At 41.8% G+C, this 16,738-nt stretch overlaps 1 protein-coding gene across 2 annotated transcripts; it reads left to right on the top strand.

Annotated features, from left to right (window-relative positions):
- Positions 1 to 1,168: 1,168 nt before the first annotated feature.
- ipo7 (importin 7) lies at positions 1,169 to 16,518 on the top strand. 2 transcript variants are annotated; one of them, XM_085269803.1, is made up of 25 exons: positions 1,169 to 1,365; positions 3,584 to 3,665; positions 5,977 to 6,130; positions 6,237 to 6,395; positions 6,489 to 6,645; positions 6,763 to 6,852; positions 6,948 to 7,042; positions 7,455 to 7,539; positions 7,653 to 7,787; positions 8,023 to 8,122; positions 8,213 to 8,289; positions 8,416 to 8,532; positions 8,862 to 8,951; positions 9,066 to 9,231; positions 9,320 to 9,480; positions 10,060 to 10,188; positions 11,936 to 12,002; positions 12,120 to 12,245; positions 12,331 to 12,428; positions 12,560 to 12,655; positions 12,841 to 13,061; positions 14,089 to 14,297; positions 14,401 to 14,607; positions 14,701 to 14,817; positions 15,409 to 16,518. In XM_085269803.1, exons 1-25 carry the CDS (start codon positions 1,282 to 1,284, stop codon positions 15,504 to 15,506), a joined length of 3,120 nt encoding a protein of 1,039 aa, XP_085125929.1. In that variant the 5' UTR covers positions 1,169 to 1,281; the 3' UTR covers positions 15,507 to 16,518. The 2 variants fall into 2 exon arrangements, with proteins under 2 accessions (XP_085125929.1, XP_085125930.1); XM_085269804.1 differs by lacking the exon at positions 1,169 to 1,365 and adding an exon at positions 1,537 to 1,818.
- The last annotated feature ends 220 nt before the right edge of the window (positions 16,519 to 16,738 follow it).

The raw sequence follows: 16,738 nt of genomic DNA, 5'->3' as shown, positions 1-16,738 counted from the left end.
TACCACCACCATGCAAGACAGCTGGCAGAGTATTTTTAAGTTTGAAAGCCTCACCAAGAATAACTCTTCCAAATATACCTCTTCTTTTTATTGCTAAATAACTCAATCTTTGCCTCGTCTGACCTAAAAAAATTTCTCCAGAAGGGATTTGGTTTGTCCATGTGGGCAGCTGCAAATTTCAATCAAGCTTGAAGGAGTTGATTTTGGAGCGAGGGTTTCTTTCTTGTTCAGTACCCTTTGAATCCACGCTGGTGTAAATCTTTCTTGCTTATGTCTTCAAATAAAAATCATAGCAGTGAAAATCATTGCATATGATTAACACCTTTGGGTGGGATCCCAATGTAAGTTTCAAGCAAAGTTCACAAATCATCTGTGTGTGTTTTTTTTATTCTTTTAGCTGCTCCTTTTAGGGGTCATTAAATGATACCATATGCATCCATTTTACTCTATCCTGCCTGGGAGCTCCTTATTCAACATAATTTGTACAACATACCAACTGTCTTTCTTCTGCTCGTGCACAAACTTGCCACTACAACTTTGTCTCCATCATTAGAGGTGACTTATTGAGAAACAAGGATATCCCTCTGGCATACTTTTTTCCCAATGAAAAAATATTGGATCTTATGGTCTTCCACCTCCAACTCAACATCCTGTCTTTTTGTCAGTTCCACTGTCATCAAAAAATACAATATAAAAGGTCTCACTTCAGTCTTGTAAACCTTCGCTTTCATTCTTGCTATCCTTTTGTCATGCATCACCCCTGATACTCTCATCATCCATTGCTTTTGATGTTTGCCCCCAGTATTTGAACTTATTTAAGCTTCCCTCTCATTCACATCCATGCATTCTGTCATAGAAACTTTATTTCACACTATCAAATGAGAATGTAAATCATTCTAAGCTTTGTAACTGGGACTTTCATAATGAATAGCCTTAAATGACCTTTATTTATGCAAAGAAATCAAGAAATAAAAGGCGTTAAAACTAAAAGTTTTTTCAATCGTTTAATAAATGCAGCCAGTAGGTGGGTCAGCTTCCTCATTTTTTTGAATTTCAGTAGATAATATGATACCATGTAGCTGGAAACTACACCTCCCAGAGCTCCACGGGCGCTACCGGAAGTTCGTCTTGCACAAATTTGGCGCTGATCTATCCGGGTACTTCATTCACTGCTTCCTTTCGCGCCGGGTAACCGGAGAGCCGTGCGTCCATGTGCGCAGTGACTGGGAATTGATAGAGCTGTGATATATTGAAATCCGAGCCGTAAACAGAGTTTTCGTGATGGATCCCGACGCTTTGGTCGAGGCCCTTAGGGGTACGATGGACCCCAATCTGCGGGAGGCCGCGGAGCGACAGCTGAACGAGGTAAAAGTTAAGATGAAGGCAGTTGTGGCGCGGTCTTGGTTGGGTCGGGCCTCGGCCGTTCACAACATCAAGATGGTGCGATCACGCAGGCTGGGCTCTACTGCCTTTAGTGTGGCAGTTCAGGCGTTCATATCCCCCTCGGCTAGCAGACTGTCTGATTGCCCAGACTTTAGTTGCTGTTTTTTGTGCGTGATAAACGCGATGTGATCAGTCCTTTTTGTGATTAGGTGATAACACGCTCGTGTGGCAGTTACCAGCGTCACTATTAGCCTCATCTTCAGCCAGCTGTGCCGCTAATGCTACAGAAGCTAACGGTTGTTGCCCTGCCGAAGCGATAAGTGTGAGCTGTGCTCGTATCGTTTCTGTACAATTTCGACTAAATTCAAGGCTGACACGGCGGAAGAACGATTCGAGCGGCTTATTGAGTGGCAAAAGAGGCCGGCCAAATGCAAGGCAAGTGGAAGGCAGGGTATTTAACAGCGGGATACTGGTGTCTAGCTAGGTGGCTAATGTCAGCTAGCTAACTTCGCTACTTGTTGGATGAGCTGCTGTAGCTCCGCTACATAGCAGCTGCTCACGTGTCACTGGCAGTCCCTGAACTGTTCACAGTATTTAACTACGCAATAAAATTTACATAATCGGTTATTTTAGTACAGTTTGTCTTGGCTTCGCCCGTTATAGAATCGTGGGCTTCACATCTACTGCGTGAAATGTGTAACGAAATAGGTTTTCCGAGGTCCGTATGAGCTAAAGTTCAGAGTTAGCAACTATCCTGGTCGAGGCAGCATCCGCACTGTGTGACTAAAAATAAAAAGTCTGGTCACACTAACAATTAGTTTTATTTCTGATATACGGAAATTAATCTGTATAAAACAACTGGATACATTTTTAAGGTCTGAGAGCGTATTTGGTTTGTTAATGGGGATTAAATGCGGGACAGAGTCCTGCCATCCTGTAAAATTAAACCACCATCCCTGGCACTTCGTAGCAAACTGATTTGCTGGACTGCTTTAGGTGTTTGTAATAAAAGTTATTGCTGCAAAGCGTCTTAATTTCATGTGCCATTGAGGACCTAACTGGTGTCGTATAGTGATGGAGTTGGACACATTTCCAACTCAATGAGCATAACATGGAATAATCATTTTTTTGTTGTTTGGAAGTGCACTAGCTTGCATGGGCGTACCGAATGAAATGGTTGAGTTTGTTTATTATTCAGGCGCTAATGTCTCAGTTATGTATTATTGGCAATGCTTGGGGCTAAGGTTTTGCTTTACACCCACGTAAGCGTTGTTAGTGTTGCTTCCCTTGAATGGCAGAGCTCGGAGTATTTTCACAAAGCTGGCTGGACCTCCTGGAGTTTTTTTTTTTTTTTTCTTCTCTCAATAGAAGTCATGTCTTCTGGAGGAGGATGGAGTAAATCTGTGGTTTCTAAATGTGGTTCTTTGCTTAGTCATAAACTCTCACTGCTTTTCATGGAGAATTGTCAGTTGAACAGTGAATGAAGCTTAAGATAAATCAAATTCATTGACCCTTGAGCTGCAGGACATTAATGTATTTATCAGAGACTGATCATGCTTTTTTGGCTGTACAAGTTAGCAGGTACCAGTCTGATGTCGCTTCTGTTCTGGTGATGATTATTACTTCATCATGTTTTAGGTTGGAAAAATGTCTTGTCTGATGCTGTAAAACTGACTCTGGCTATGGGATATTTTTCCTCCCCCTGTAGTAAATAATTTTTTAAAAATCCTTCAAAGATCATAATATTGCAGATTTGTAACAATAAGTCATGTATTTCTGTTTCCAGTTACTCAGCAACAGTGATGTATGATTATCTGAGTACATAGTGTGTGCTCAAACTGCAGGTTAGACTTGGACCAATTCAAGTATACTTAAATGCCAGCTCAAAAAGATTAATTAAAACTAACTTGAAGTCCAGCACACATGAAACGGTACTAAAAGAGAGATGATGGGGCGTTGGTTAAACGGGCTACCCGTATGCTGAAGGGCTACTGTAGGAGCCTGGGTTTGATTCTAACCCAGGCCATTTTCTCTGTGTCACTCTGCCTGCTCTATGTCTCTCCTTTCCTGTCAGCTCTACCATCTTGTCTAAAATACTAATAATAATGAAGGCAAATAATCACTCTTTAAACAAAGAGAGGGGAGATGTTTTGTCTTTATAACCAGCTTACGTATATATATATTTTTTCAATGCTTACAGGGTCACGCCCGGGTAAATTTTGTGTCCACGCTGCTTCGCGTCACCATGACTGATCAGCTGGATTTGCCTGTCAGGCAAGCAGGTGAGTCAGAACTTTCTCAGCAAACAAATAATTATACAGTCGTAGGATTTAAAAAAAAACAAAAAAACAAAACAACAACCAACAAAACAAAACAACCAAACGTTTTTGCTAATAATTATTGTTAATTGCAGTTGTTTTCTTTGAAAGAAAAGTGACTCATCATTGGCTTTAATGTTCTGTTCATACGTTTAGTGTATTTTCTGAGTCAAACTATTTTATGACTTGAAACCAAATCCACAAATAAAAGACGTGATTACATTTATTTATTTTAAGCATCTGTAAAAATGTTCTCACTTCAATTTCAGTTTATTTCAGTCCTTGAGCATGATCAGTGCTCAAGGACTTGGTCAGGAAAATTAATTTAATGTTTTGGTTTATTTTAAGCTGTTATTGCAAACCTTAGTGTGCACTGAATCCACCTTGCTACTGTTTGACTTTTTTACCGCTTTTATCCTACACTTTAGGATAAAACTGCATTAAATAAGAAAACACATCTATTACCTGCGATTCCCAAGTTAAAGAGGTCGATTATATAATTTTTTTTATTTTTTTTTTTAAACAGAGTTATTAAGTGATGATCTGTGATTCACACTTGTTTTTGTGAGGCTAAAGTACCATGCTGAAGTGCATTGCACACGTGGAGTTGGTTAAATATAGCTTCAGTCAAATGCTGCTCTCTGAACATGGAGCTTTCCCTCCACTGACACCTTCCTCAAAGTTAAAATCTGGGCCAGAGTTGTTACAGAAAGTGCACACATAACATCTTAATTATTGTGCACACACCTCCCAAGAATACATGGCTCTTCCAGCAAATTAAGCTGCTATAGATCTGTGCTCAGGTATTATAAATTACTTTTTTAGCCATAGGGGGGGAAAAAATGTCAGACATTATTTTGCGGTCCAGACTGTACAGAAGCTTTGGACTAATATCAACAGTAAAGCTGATTACAAACTAATGTCTTGATTTATTGTTCTGGCATGTAGTCACTTTGGTTGGCCAGATTATTGTTTGCAGCCTGTCTGGTTTGATGCTGGTAGGCTGTCCAACACAACAAAAATGCTTTTTAAATTTTTGAAATATGAGTGGCGCTGCTTTAGTGGTGATTGACAGTTATTAGATAATTTTTTCCCATAAATAGATTGATCAGATGCATTGATGGCAGCCAGCTGTCTCTGGGCATCGTGTTTGAATGTAGATTTGAGTTGTATTTGAATACGTGTTGACAGGATGTGCAGCGTGAGTTGTGTTTCAAGATTTGTTACAAAGTAAATACAGAGGTTGAAAGTATATTGTGTAAACACATTTTCCTCGTGGTCATAAATTTAATTTATGACACATTCCTAGGGACTTTATTGTGCAGTGTAGTCATCGGTGAAAGGGGGGCGGAGGGCTGTGCTCCATCAGCATTGATGGGGTGGATTATGATTGACTCGCAGTTGCTGTAGGCATTCGTGTTGACCTCCGCTCTCTCAGATGCCTTTCCTTGTGAGCCACAAACCTCATAGTGAGGCCCCCACACTGTAGATGTGAACCCAGCTGACACCCTGGTGCTACATTCAAAACTGACCTACAGAGGGAATTTATTTCTGCAGCATAGGCTTTATTTGGTGCTCAATTCACATTGCTGTGATGTACGCCGCCATAATGATGATGGGTGTGAGTTTAAGGGTTGCATGAAGTTGGTGGCTTATTTTGATATCCCGTCATGAAGAGAAGTATGATTTTAAAATCTCGCTTTCCATGTTATTTTTCCTTCTGGTATTTGAGACTGCTCTTCTTTGGTAAAATCTGTCTGTCTTGAAGTCTTAGTTTGTGTATTTGTCCATTTTATACCCATTTTAAGATAGCAGATATATAGCCTTTTACCTTTTCTGGGGATCGTATACCCATGTTTCCTTTTCATAAGTTCACATATCGTTCCCCAGAATAAGTCTTTGGAGTGTCTCTCAAACGTTATGGTAGGAATCATGTTTTCAGTTTAATAGTTTGCTTTCATTTACGTTAAAGCTATCAGCTATTGTCTTTTGATAAACCCGTCACACCTCTTTCCTATACAGTGAAGTGCTGTCAACACTCCTTAAAAGTCCAGTTTCGCTACATCTCAAAGATAATCGAAAGAGCGTCAGGGAGCAAAACTTGAAACAGAGTTCCTTTAAGTCTCTTCTTCATTCTCCACGTGGTTTCCGTGCATTCATTTGGAAGCTGCCTAACTATTTGTGCTAAAATGTAATCTTTTTTGTGATGTTGATCACTGTGTGTGTTGCATTTCTGGGCTGTGCTCTGTAACCTCTGTGTTCCCCGTCTGTCCAGGTGTGATTTACCTTAAGAACATGATAACCCAGCACTGGAGCGATGGAGACGGTTCAGGCACAGAGACGCCTGTTAATAACATCCCCGAGGAGGACAGGCAGTTCATTCGAGACACCATAGTGGAGGCCATCATCCACTCCCCCGAGCGCATCAGGTAACCACAAACCCCACTGGATGAGTAGAGAGAGGAGGAGCTGAGGAGAGTTTGTCACTCTTGCATTAAGTTGCCCAATCTGAAAGTCGTCTGTTGAACTTTTCAGGGTCCAGCTGACAACATGTATTCACCACATGATCAAGCATGACTACCCCGGCAAGTGGACGGCCATCGTGGACAAGATTGGCTTCTACCTGCAGTCAGACAACAGTGCAGGGTGGCTGGGCATCTTGCTTTGTCTTTACCAGCTTGTCAAAAACTACGAGTAAGTCAGAGTTTTCATTGTTGACCTTTACATGGTCTTATACCACACGCCCTGGGTCTAACATTGAGCTTGTGGACCTTGTGTATGAAACAGGTACAAGAAACCAGAAGAGCGTCAACCACTGGTGGCCGCCATGCACATCTTCATGCCCATGCTGAAAGAACGCTTCATCCAGCTGCTCTCTGACCACTCTACTGACTCTGTCCTCATACAGAAACAGATCTTTAAAATCCTCTATGCCCTCTTCCAGGTATTCTTTGGTTTGCTCAGCAAAATCATTGTTTATTTTTAATTCTCCTTCTTTGACACACATCTTAATATCTGGTGACACTGGAGTAAATGACTGGTTCCTTGTCTCCTTCCACAGTACAACCTTCCTCTGGAGCTCATCAACAGACAGAACCTGACAGAGTGGATGGAAATCCTGAAGACGGTAGTAGACAGAGATGTGCCTCCGGTAAGTAGGGAAAAAAGATTTCCAGTTTCCACAAGGTGTTCACATTTACCTGCTCCGCATGCTGACTGCGATACTGGTTCCTGTCTGTGCTGCAGGAGACGATGCAGATCGATGAAGATGAGCGGCCTGAGCTTCCATGGTGGAAGTGTAAGAAGTGGGCCCTCCACATCTTGGCTCGGCTCTTTGAGAGGTAAAAATCCAATAATTGTTCCCTTAACTTGTTCAGCAAATGATATGAGCAAGTTTAACACACAGACTGCATGTTTAAAAAAAAAAAAAAAAAAAAGTAAATAAAAATAGACGCACCGACTGGGTTTGGACTCAGCATTTTTGAAGCGACATTGATGAACTATACTTGGATTAGTATAAGTTAATCCTACTAGACAGCAGTCACCAGGGCTGCTTGTGTTGCTACATCAATCTTCCTCACCCTTCACTTTAAGCGTTACAGTGTCCCCCAAAAAAATTCTCACCTCCAGTTATTATGAGGAAAGAAACTAACCAGTTTTTTGTACCAGGCTGTAAATGTGCTATTTAATGGTGTTTTAATACTTCAGCCCTAAAGATTGCCACTCGGTTTAACATTCATACTCTGTTTGCAGGTATGGAAGCCCAGGAAACACAACCAAAGAGTACGCAGAGTTTGCTGAACTTTTCCTAAAGGAATATGCAGTCGGTGCACAGCAGGTAAGAACTTTGGAAGATGAAAGAGCAGCAGCATCTCACCTTTTAAATTGAACTTTGTTTTTTGGAGTGAAACCCACAAATGTAAGGAGTTTCTTTGCACACTTTGCCTCTAGGTGCTGCTGAAAGTGTTATACCAATACAAGGAAAAGCAATATGTGGCTCCCAGAGTACTCCAACAGACGCTCAACTATATCAACCAGGGCATAGCGCACGCTCTGACATGGAAAAACCTCAAACAACACATCCAGGTAAAAATTCAAAATGCTTAAATGTGCTAGATATTTCACAATTATGTATAAGACTGTTAGTGGTTTCTGGAACACTTTGAAAAAGAGCAGTGAATGAACCTTGATAACTGCAGTTTAAAGTGCATCTTTCCATTTGTAATGATTGCAATGAGCACTTTGATGTACTGTTTCTGTCCAAGAACAAACCTGACATCTGTGTTGATGCTCGCTGACCATTGTGACTTTGATCTTTCAGGGCATCATTCAGGACGTGGTTTTCCCCCTCATGTGTTACACAGATAGCGATGAGGAGCTCTGGCAGGAGGATCCATACGAGTACATCCGCATGAAATTTGGTAAGCTGAGACGATCAATGCCTGAAATCCAAAAGAGTCCGTGCATGAGTGATGACTAACAATTACTCCAATCTGTGCTGTCTCTGTCAGATGTATTCGAGGATTTTATCTCTCCAACAACCGCAGCCCAGACGCTTCTCTTCACTGCCTGCAACAAGAGGAAAGAGGTGAGGCCATTTTTTGTTAATTGTATTAAAAATTTATACCCTTTTAAGAGGGAGGAAAAAAAGAACTATCCCTATAATCTGTATTTGAGGTCCAGAAAATAATAAAATGTTCTTCTTACTGTTTAGGTGCTGCAAAAGACTATGGGCTTTTGTTACCAGATTCTCACAGACCCCACCTCTGACCCCAGGAAAAAGGACGGCGCCCTTCACATGATAGGCTCTCTGGCTGAAATCCTGCTCAAGGTAAACGTCTCTCCACTGGCCCGTTTTCTCCACTTATCTGGCAAATCCTGTTTTCTAGGCACAAACTAAAAGACATTTAGTTCCACTTTCACTCATGTGTTCAGTTGCAGATATTGCACTGATGGTGAAAACTGCTCTTTACTCGGTTGTACTTTATTGCAGTCCATTTTAATACTTTCCTAGCTGTGGGCAAAATATCAGTGCTGAAGCTGTGTAATTATCAATCATCTGAATTCAGCCTGCATCCTCTTTCTGCAAACCACTGCAAGTGTAAACTGTTTTGATTGCCTCGTGAAACTTACTTTTTTCTTCTTCCTCGTTTTATGCAGAAAAAGATATACAAAGACCAGATGGAGTTCATGCTGCAGAATCACGTCTTCCCCCTGTTCCGCAGTGAACTGGGATACATGAGAGCCAGAGTAAGTGATCACATAATCCACATAATCACCAGTCGTCAGACTTGTGTGATAATAGCACGGAATAACTTTATGTAGGATGTGTTTAATCAGTGGTCCTGCCACCTTTTCCCATAGGCTTGCTGGGTGCTGCATTACTTCTGCGAGGTGAAGTTCAAAAATGACCAGAATCTGCAAACGGCCCTCGAGCTGACCCGCAACTGTCTAATCAATGACAATGAGATGCCAGTTAAGGTGGAGGCCGCTATCGCCCTACAAGTTCTCATTAGCAATCAGGAGAAGGGTGAGATAATCTATTCATGGAGCCTGTGATACTAAAACACTAAAGTTCAGTTCCCATCTAACAACATTTTTCCTTGTGTCGTTTTTAGCCAAAGAATACATCACCCCCTTCATTCGGCCAGTGATGCAGGCACTCCTGCACATCGTCAGAGAGACGGAGAATGACGACCTCACTAATGTCATACAGAAGATGATCTGTGAATACAGTGAGGAGGTCACTCCAATTGCAGTGGAGATGACACAGCATTTGGTAAGTGCAGACATGATGGAGGCTACATTGTCATGGCATAATCTCACAAAGATGCCACATAAAACTGCTCCTATAGAGCAATAAATGAGGAGAGGGCTGTCATCCCATAAGGAAAAAAATGTTGTATTCATTTTTTTTAAAGAATTTGAAGATTAATTGCAAGTTTCTCATGACAGATAAAGTACCAGTGGCCTGATTTTTAATAAATATATAATATCCCTGGGAAAGGAAGAATCAGTATCGCGATTAAGTGTCCTGTCATGTTTCTGACTTTTCTTCCCTTTAGCTTCTTTATTTTCCATCTCATGCACTGATGACTGATGCTGAATGTTTGCAAAGTGACTGCAGTTCCTCTTTGCTGCTTTTAACAGAAAGCTACAACAAAATCTCTCCCCCCCCCCCCCCCCCCCCCCCCCCCCCCCTTTCCTGTTTTTGTTGCTTTTCCCTTTTCAGAAGTGGAGCCTTCATATTAATCAATCTCCTGCCTGATGATTCATGTGTTGCTATGAGGTTCACTAGAAAGTACTCTGCTCATCATAGACGCAGTCGTAATGCTCTTTCCTGTTTGCTCTCTGGCAGGCCATGACGTTCAACCAGGTGATTCAGACGGGCCCTGACGAGGAGGGAGGGGATGACAAGGCTGTGACCGCCATGGGCATCCTCAACACCATCGACACACTGCTGAGTGTGGTGGAGGACCACAAAGAGGTTAGCATCATAGCCACCGTAGCCGCTGCCCACATGTACACCCCTCCCGGCTGATCGCTCATCTCGGTGCCACTTCCTCTGTGGAAGCGGCTCTGGTCTGCTGCTACAGCGTTCCTGCCAACACACTCGAGCCACCCACCAACTCCTGGGAACACGCTCTGTTCTCACCATGTTCAAAATGACTCAGAGGCTGAGGCAGACGCTAGAAATAGAGCCGGGGCACGCTGCCACCATGTCTGCTGAAACGCAGGACTACTGCTGCTCAGTCAATAAGCACTCTGGGTTTTTTAAATTGCGTAATGGTTCTGTAATTCAGGATTGTCAACATGCATTGCTTTGCTGCACCAAAGTGGTATTATTTTATTTGACCTGTGGATTTGGGAAAATGGAAATGTAACCAAATCAATGGCTGTAGGTGCATTAGAGGACCTAACAGCACAGATGGTATTGACTCAAATAAGTGTTGTCCCAGGTTACAGTTAGTACAGTTGGGGAGTTCTAGTCCAAAGTTTCCAAGTGGATCTGGAAATTTGTGTTTTCAATTCAAATTTCCACATATAACAAGTAGGGGTGCAACGATACACAAAATTCACGGTTCGGTTCGATACTTTGGTGTCACGGTTTGATATTTTTTCGATACAAAAAAATGTTCATGCCTTTTTAATTTGTCATTTATTAAAATTATAAATATATATTTTAACTCAAAAGTAGTTTTTAAATTTAATGTTGCTGAAACAAAATAATAAAAAAAATCTATCTGATCGAGGAATCACTCATCTTTGGAAAAGAGTTTATTACAGAGAAATGGCTCTTTCCAAAATAAAAGCTACACTATACGCTTCTTCTGGGCTATATTCTCAGCAGCATATTGAACATATCAGGTCCCCATAAGGAGAATCATGTGCTAACGGCTGTCTAAATGACTCTGGTAAAGTTTGTAGCATGCGTGCTTGTTGTTTTTGTCTGCTTCCACTTGTCTTTGCACTAGGATGCTGTTGGTGTAAATGTGCAGTCATATTCGTTGTGTTCCCACTAGTGCTGTCAGCGTTAATCTCGTTAAAATGACATTAACGCCACAACACGGCAAATCTCCGTTAACAAGCTACCGCGGATCGCCCCGTGCGTGGGGCTGAACGGCCAACACGTTAACGAGCTAACTGCGCTAACACACTAGTTCCCACCAATGTAATTGAGCATTGCGTGGCACATCCGACACACTGTTTTACTTTTGTCCATGACGCGCTTACCTTCAGGGTCATACGTCACATGAAGACCAACATGGTTCCAAACGCCACATCTGAATGAGGGTGGGGGAGGTTCAATTTGCCATGTTGCAAGGAGAGCTTAACTTCTGTCTCGCTAGCTTGCCCTGCGCTCAGTGAATCTGCGTTCGACTACTCCGCCTAGGCTGCACTGTCGAGCGCCGATCCACTGAGCGCTCAACACAGACAGCATCGTCAGAAGGAAAGTTGATAAAATAAATTAAAAATTTTGTATTGTTCGATACATATGCGTACCGAACTGTATCGAACGGTTCAATATCGATAAGAGTATCGTTGCACCCCTAATAACAAGGTTTGCATCCAAAAGACTGTTTTCTATTAAATCATTTTACTTACTACTCGTGCTAAATTTAAGAGCCTTATGTGACGCAAAAGCAATATAGTTTTGATCTCAACAGCTGCATCTTCTTTAGTGAAACTGAAAGTGAATTCTGAATTTTCTTTGATGTTTTGTGGTATTTCAGATCATCCAGCAGCTCGAGGGCATCTGCCTGCAGGTCATCGGCACTGTGCTGCAGCAGCATGTACTGGGTAAGGGAGACCGGTTCTTCCTGTGTTTCCACTTTCCTCCCGCATGCTGGTCTTAAACTCTTTGTGGTAAACAGATTGTGTTTACCTCCAGTGATGCACTTTGGATTTTACCCCCAGAATTCTACGAGGAGATCCTGTCCTTGGCCCACAGCCTCACCTGCCAGCAGGTGTCACCGCAGATGTGGCAGCTCCTTCCACTTGTGTATGAAGTCTTCCAGCAGGATGGCTTTGACTATTTCACAGGTACTTTGATTTTCCAATGAATTTTTCACACCCTGTGTAATTTTGTCTGTCTGTTCAGCTGAGTGAATAACTGTCTTTCTTTCAGATATGATGCCTCTCCTTCACAACTATGTCACAGTTGATACGGACACCCTCCTCTCTGACACTAAATACCTGGAGATAATCTATAGCATGTGTAAGAAGGTAAGGTGCTGCAGTTTATTCTACATAATGTGAGATGGGCTTTTTTTTTTTTTTTTTTTTTTTTAAATATTCAGGCTAAACTAGTTGCTGAGCGCGATTTTGGTGTTAAACCATCCTGTGTGTTCACACAGATCCTGACGGGCGATCCAGGTGAGGACCCAGAGTGCCACGCAGCCAAGCTCCTAGAAGTGATCATTCTGCAGTGCAAAGGCCGCGGCATTGATCAGGTCAGTGTTAAATAAAGACTGCATCTACGCATCAGAACAATGAGCTGTTATATTAAAAAGAGCATCACCACTTGGCTGTGAAATAAAATGTAAAAGTAGATTTTTGTTGTACAGTTCCTGCTTGGGATTTTTTTGTATTATTATTATTCATTTATTTATTTTTAAACTTCATCCTGCCCTTGAAGGTTGTGCCTTTGTTTGTGACGACTGCATTGGAGCGTTTGACGCGGGAGGTGAAGACCAGCGAGCTGAGGACTATGTGCCTCCAGGTGGCCATTGCTGCACTGTACTACAGCCCTCCTCTGCTCCTCAACACTCTGGAGAATCTCCGCTTTCCCAACAACACAGAACCAATCACAAACCACTTCATAAGCCAGTGGCTGAAAGACGTTGACTGCTTCCTGGGGTAAGACTGATGTTTTTAATACTGCGAATCGCAGCTTAGGTGTGCGCCAGTCAGCAATTGAAGATGCACAAAACACATTTGCTTTTATTTCCCCAACTGACATTGAATAGTAATCACTGTTAATCAGCACGAATGACTACTCGTAAATTTAAAACAGGCTGTTAGGGCCATTTCTAACAAAACCCTGCACTTGTTTTCTTTATAGCTGCATATATGTTTATTAGTTTTTATTATCCATTTAGCTTGTCACTGATCTTGTAAAAGAACTTTTTAATAGTATAGGTACTTTGGATTTTGGATTAATAGGCTGTATTTCTCACTGTGAAGAAGAGACTGGGAATGAATCACGGTGTTGTCTACAAGCAGCATCAGGCTCTGTCTATGACGCTGTTTGCTGATTTTTATGGCTGCGTTAGTTCTTGTTTTGCTGCATATTCCCCTCATACTGAGTTGAGATTACATTAATGGAGCTGGGTACTGAAACTGCAATAAAAGCCTCCCAACAAGGGAAGGGAGAGAGCTTTTCATTTGCTTGTGGAGAATTTCAAAACGTTGACAAACAAAGAACTGTTGTTCCAGACTCCTGAACCTTTTGGTCTAGCTTTGCTCCTGTGGTTCACTGATGCTGGTGCTCAGTAAGTGTAGAACAACATGGCAGTTAATGTAGCGGCCTGTTGTCACATCTGACCGATGGCTCTTTTTTAGAAAGGTTGGGTCGGTGCAGCTGCTGCGTGACTGGAGGGATATGCAGATGAGACACTGAGGGGGGGGGAAGAGGGAAAGTCACCTTTTTTAGGAAAAATATTTGTCTTCTCCAGAATTAACTGACTATTTTTATTTTAGTTGATTTAAAGGTTACCTTGAAATCACTATTAACAGTCTGTCTGCTGGCAGTGAAAATATTAGAGTATAAAATTAAAGTGACTGGCCCAAGCGTCTTATCTCAGTATATCTTGTGTTGACTGTTCATCCTTGTTGAATCTCAGAAGATTCAGCACCTTTTAATGCTTTTACTCCTCTCTCTCAGCCTCCATGACAGGAAGATGTGCATTCTGGGACTGTGTGCTCTCATGGACCTCGAGCACAGGCCTCAGGCCATCAACCAGGTGGCCAGCCAGCTTCTTCCAGCAGCCATCTTGCTTTTCAGTGGCCTCAAGAGGGCGTACGCTTGTCGAGCAGAGCATGAGAACGAGGAAGACGATGACGAGGAGGATGGGGAAGAAGAGGATGATAATGGTAAGATGAAGATTTTTATTTCTTTCTTTTAAATGTGTCTAAGCGTTCAGCGTTAATCAGGGAGGTAATGTCTAAATGTGTCATCTTACGTCTGTAATTATAGCGGAGCTGGGCAGCGACGAGGATGACATTGACGAGGAGGGCCAAGAATACCTGGAGATGCTGGCAAAGCATGCAGGCGAGGACGGAGACGACGAGGACTGGGAGGAGGACGACGCAGAGGAGACAGCACTCGAGGGCTACACTACAGCCGTAGATGACGAAGATAACTTGGTGGACGAATATCAGATCTTCAAAGTCATTCTACAGAGTAAGACCACAAGCTACTGATGGCCTAAAAACAAACCACTATATGCATGTGTATTTTTTTTTCACTAATTGATGTCACCTCAATGTGGTGCAGATCTCCAGAACCGTGACCCAGCATGGTACCAGGCGCTAACACAATCCCTCGACGAGGAACAGGGCAAACAGCTTCAGGACATCGCCACACTTGCAGATCAGAGACGGGCAGCACATGGTGAGGCCCGGCTAAGACTACCCAAGTTTGCCAATTTAAATCTTGTGGTGCTCTAAAGTCTGAAAATAAAGTGCTTTTGTATGTGCTGCTTTTTCTTTTTCATTGTTGTTGATGCAGTTGTACCTGTAATAAAAACTACTTTAGCATTCACTGCCTCCATCTAATTGCATTTCAGACTGATGTACTGAAATAAGCCATTATTGGCTCAGAAATGCAAGGCATAAAAAAAAAAAGACGCTTGCCACACGAAAGAAAACATGTCTAAAATCCCACTTCAGTAATAAATGGGATCTTCCTCACCATTGCAGCTTTGATAATGGACCACAGCGATGGCCAAGCAGTTTGTTCCAGACTTTCTTTGGTTAGACTATCTTTTCCTTCTTCATGGGGGCCTAATAGGCATGCATAAACAAATAAATAGTAAAGGCTGCCCAGTGGGAGTAAATCAAGGTACCTGTCATGGTAAAAAGATAAAGATTTTACTTGGTTGTTTTGGGTGAGCTGCATAGCTGGACAGCAGTAAATCTTGAGCAAACAACTGTTTTCTGCTGTTTTATTTTATTAAAAAATATATTGCCCATCTTATTACAGAATCCAAGATGATCGAGAAACACGGCGGATACAAGTTCACAGCGCCAGTGGTGCCATCTACTTTCAACTTTGGAGGCACTGCTCCAGGAATGAATTGAGTCATCTGTTCTACTTTTTATTACTCCGTGACTGATTGTAGTGAAGTGAAAAAAGAGAAAAAAAAGAAAAAAAAGCTTGTGTTGTTCCCTTAAGTAGTGGTTCCAGAACTGGTTCTTCTCAGTCATTCTTCAATCTGTCAAATGGGGGAAATTGCACCAAATTGCAACAAGTGGCTGGGGGGAAAAACGAACCAAGAACTTGAGCACGATGCAGGAGATGATGATGATGATGATGATGAAGAAGCTCTGAACAGCGCTGTCTTCTGGAGCCCAGCGTGGAGGGGGATACCATGACAGCAACTCTTTTTGGCTTTGTTTTTTTTTTGTTGTTTTTTTCTCACTTACACAAAATTTGGGGGATTAACCGTTAGAATTGATAATGGGACTAAATATTTCATTATCACTGTCATGGCCATTTGGCCTAATAAGATTATACCTCTGGTAGTGGTGAAATCAACGTTATCTTCAGCATAAACAAAACTCATGTTTATGTACATACAAGCCAAGGTTATTGTTTATTTTTCAAGTAGCCTTGAAAAAAAGCAACCAGAGGCATTTGTAAGGTATCAACAGCTGTATTCATATGTAGCATATTGGATAATTCATAGCACTATGTGATGCCTGATCTCTGTAAATTAATAATACTAGCACTTTCATATTGTTCAGGTCTCCTAGCCCTCTGTATCAGACTGCAAATTTTTTTTAAATTGAAAACTATTTAAAATGAAAACAGCTGTAACTTTGTTACTTTGCAAGTGATTTCTGTAATGGCAGGTTGTAATAATCTGGTTACAGAGGGGATCAGTGGGCGACTTCAGGAAAAGAGAATGCTCTTGGTGTTCACTATTGGCTGCAGGACAAGTGTGAGCACTGACAGTGCAGTTGGATACATCTTTGAAGCATGTACAATTGGACTTATCGTGAAGGTCTCAAGCTTTTGGTTGGTGTATGGATGAACCATCTATATATACAACAACATATTAAAAAAAACAAAAAAGATAAGGGAATTCATGATGACGAGTGTCTCCTTATCAAGGCTCATGTCTTTACCTGCTTTAGAAATGTGTTTCATGACGAATGAGTAAATAACGTTAAACTTGGATGACTACCCCTCAAAAAGCAGCGCTCTCAGGTGATCACAGATCAGAGTTCTTTCTTTTTTTAAATTAAGTATGTGCACGATGCTCTGGTAACCACTCAAACAAGGTTATCCTAGGTAACTCAAATGTGAA

This window comes from Mchenga conophoros, linkage group LG1, assembly GCF_057382185.1.
Source record: "Mchenga conophoros isolate Kocher_MC1m ecotype Shallow Benthic linkage group LG1, M_conophoros_male_GT1.1, whole genome shotgun sequence".
NCBI lineage: Eukaryota > Metazoa > Chordata > Actinopteri > Cichliformes > Cichlidae > Mchenga > Mchenga conophoros.
Note: the sequence above shows the minus strand (reverse complement) of the source record. Positions and strands in the feature narration are given on the sequence as shown.

Coding starts and splice junctions, on each gene's coding strand:
- ipo7 (XM_085269803.1), top strand. CDS start 1,282: ATGGATCCCGACGCTTTGGTCGAGGCCCTTAGGGGTACGATGGACCCC. Junction 3,666..5,976: donor TTTGCCTGTCAGGCAAGCAG/GTGAGTCAGAAC, acceptor CCGTCTGTCCAG/GTGTGATTTACCTTAAGAAC. Junction 6,396..6,488: donor CAGCTTGTCAAAAACTACGA/GTAAGTCAGAGT, acceptor TGTATGAAACAG/GTACAAGAAACCAGAAGAGC.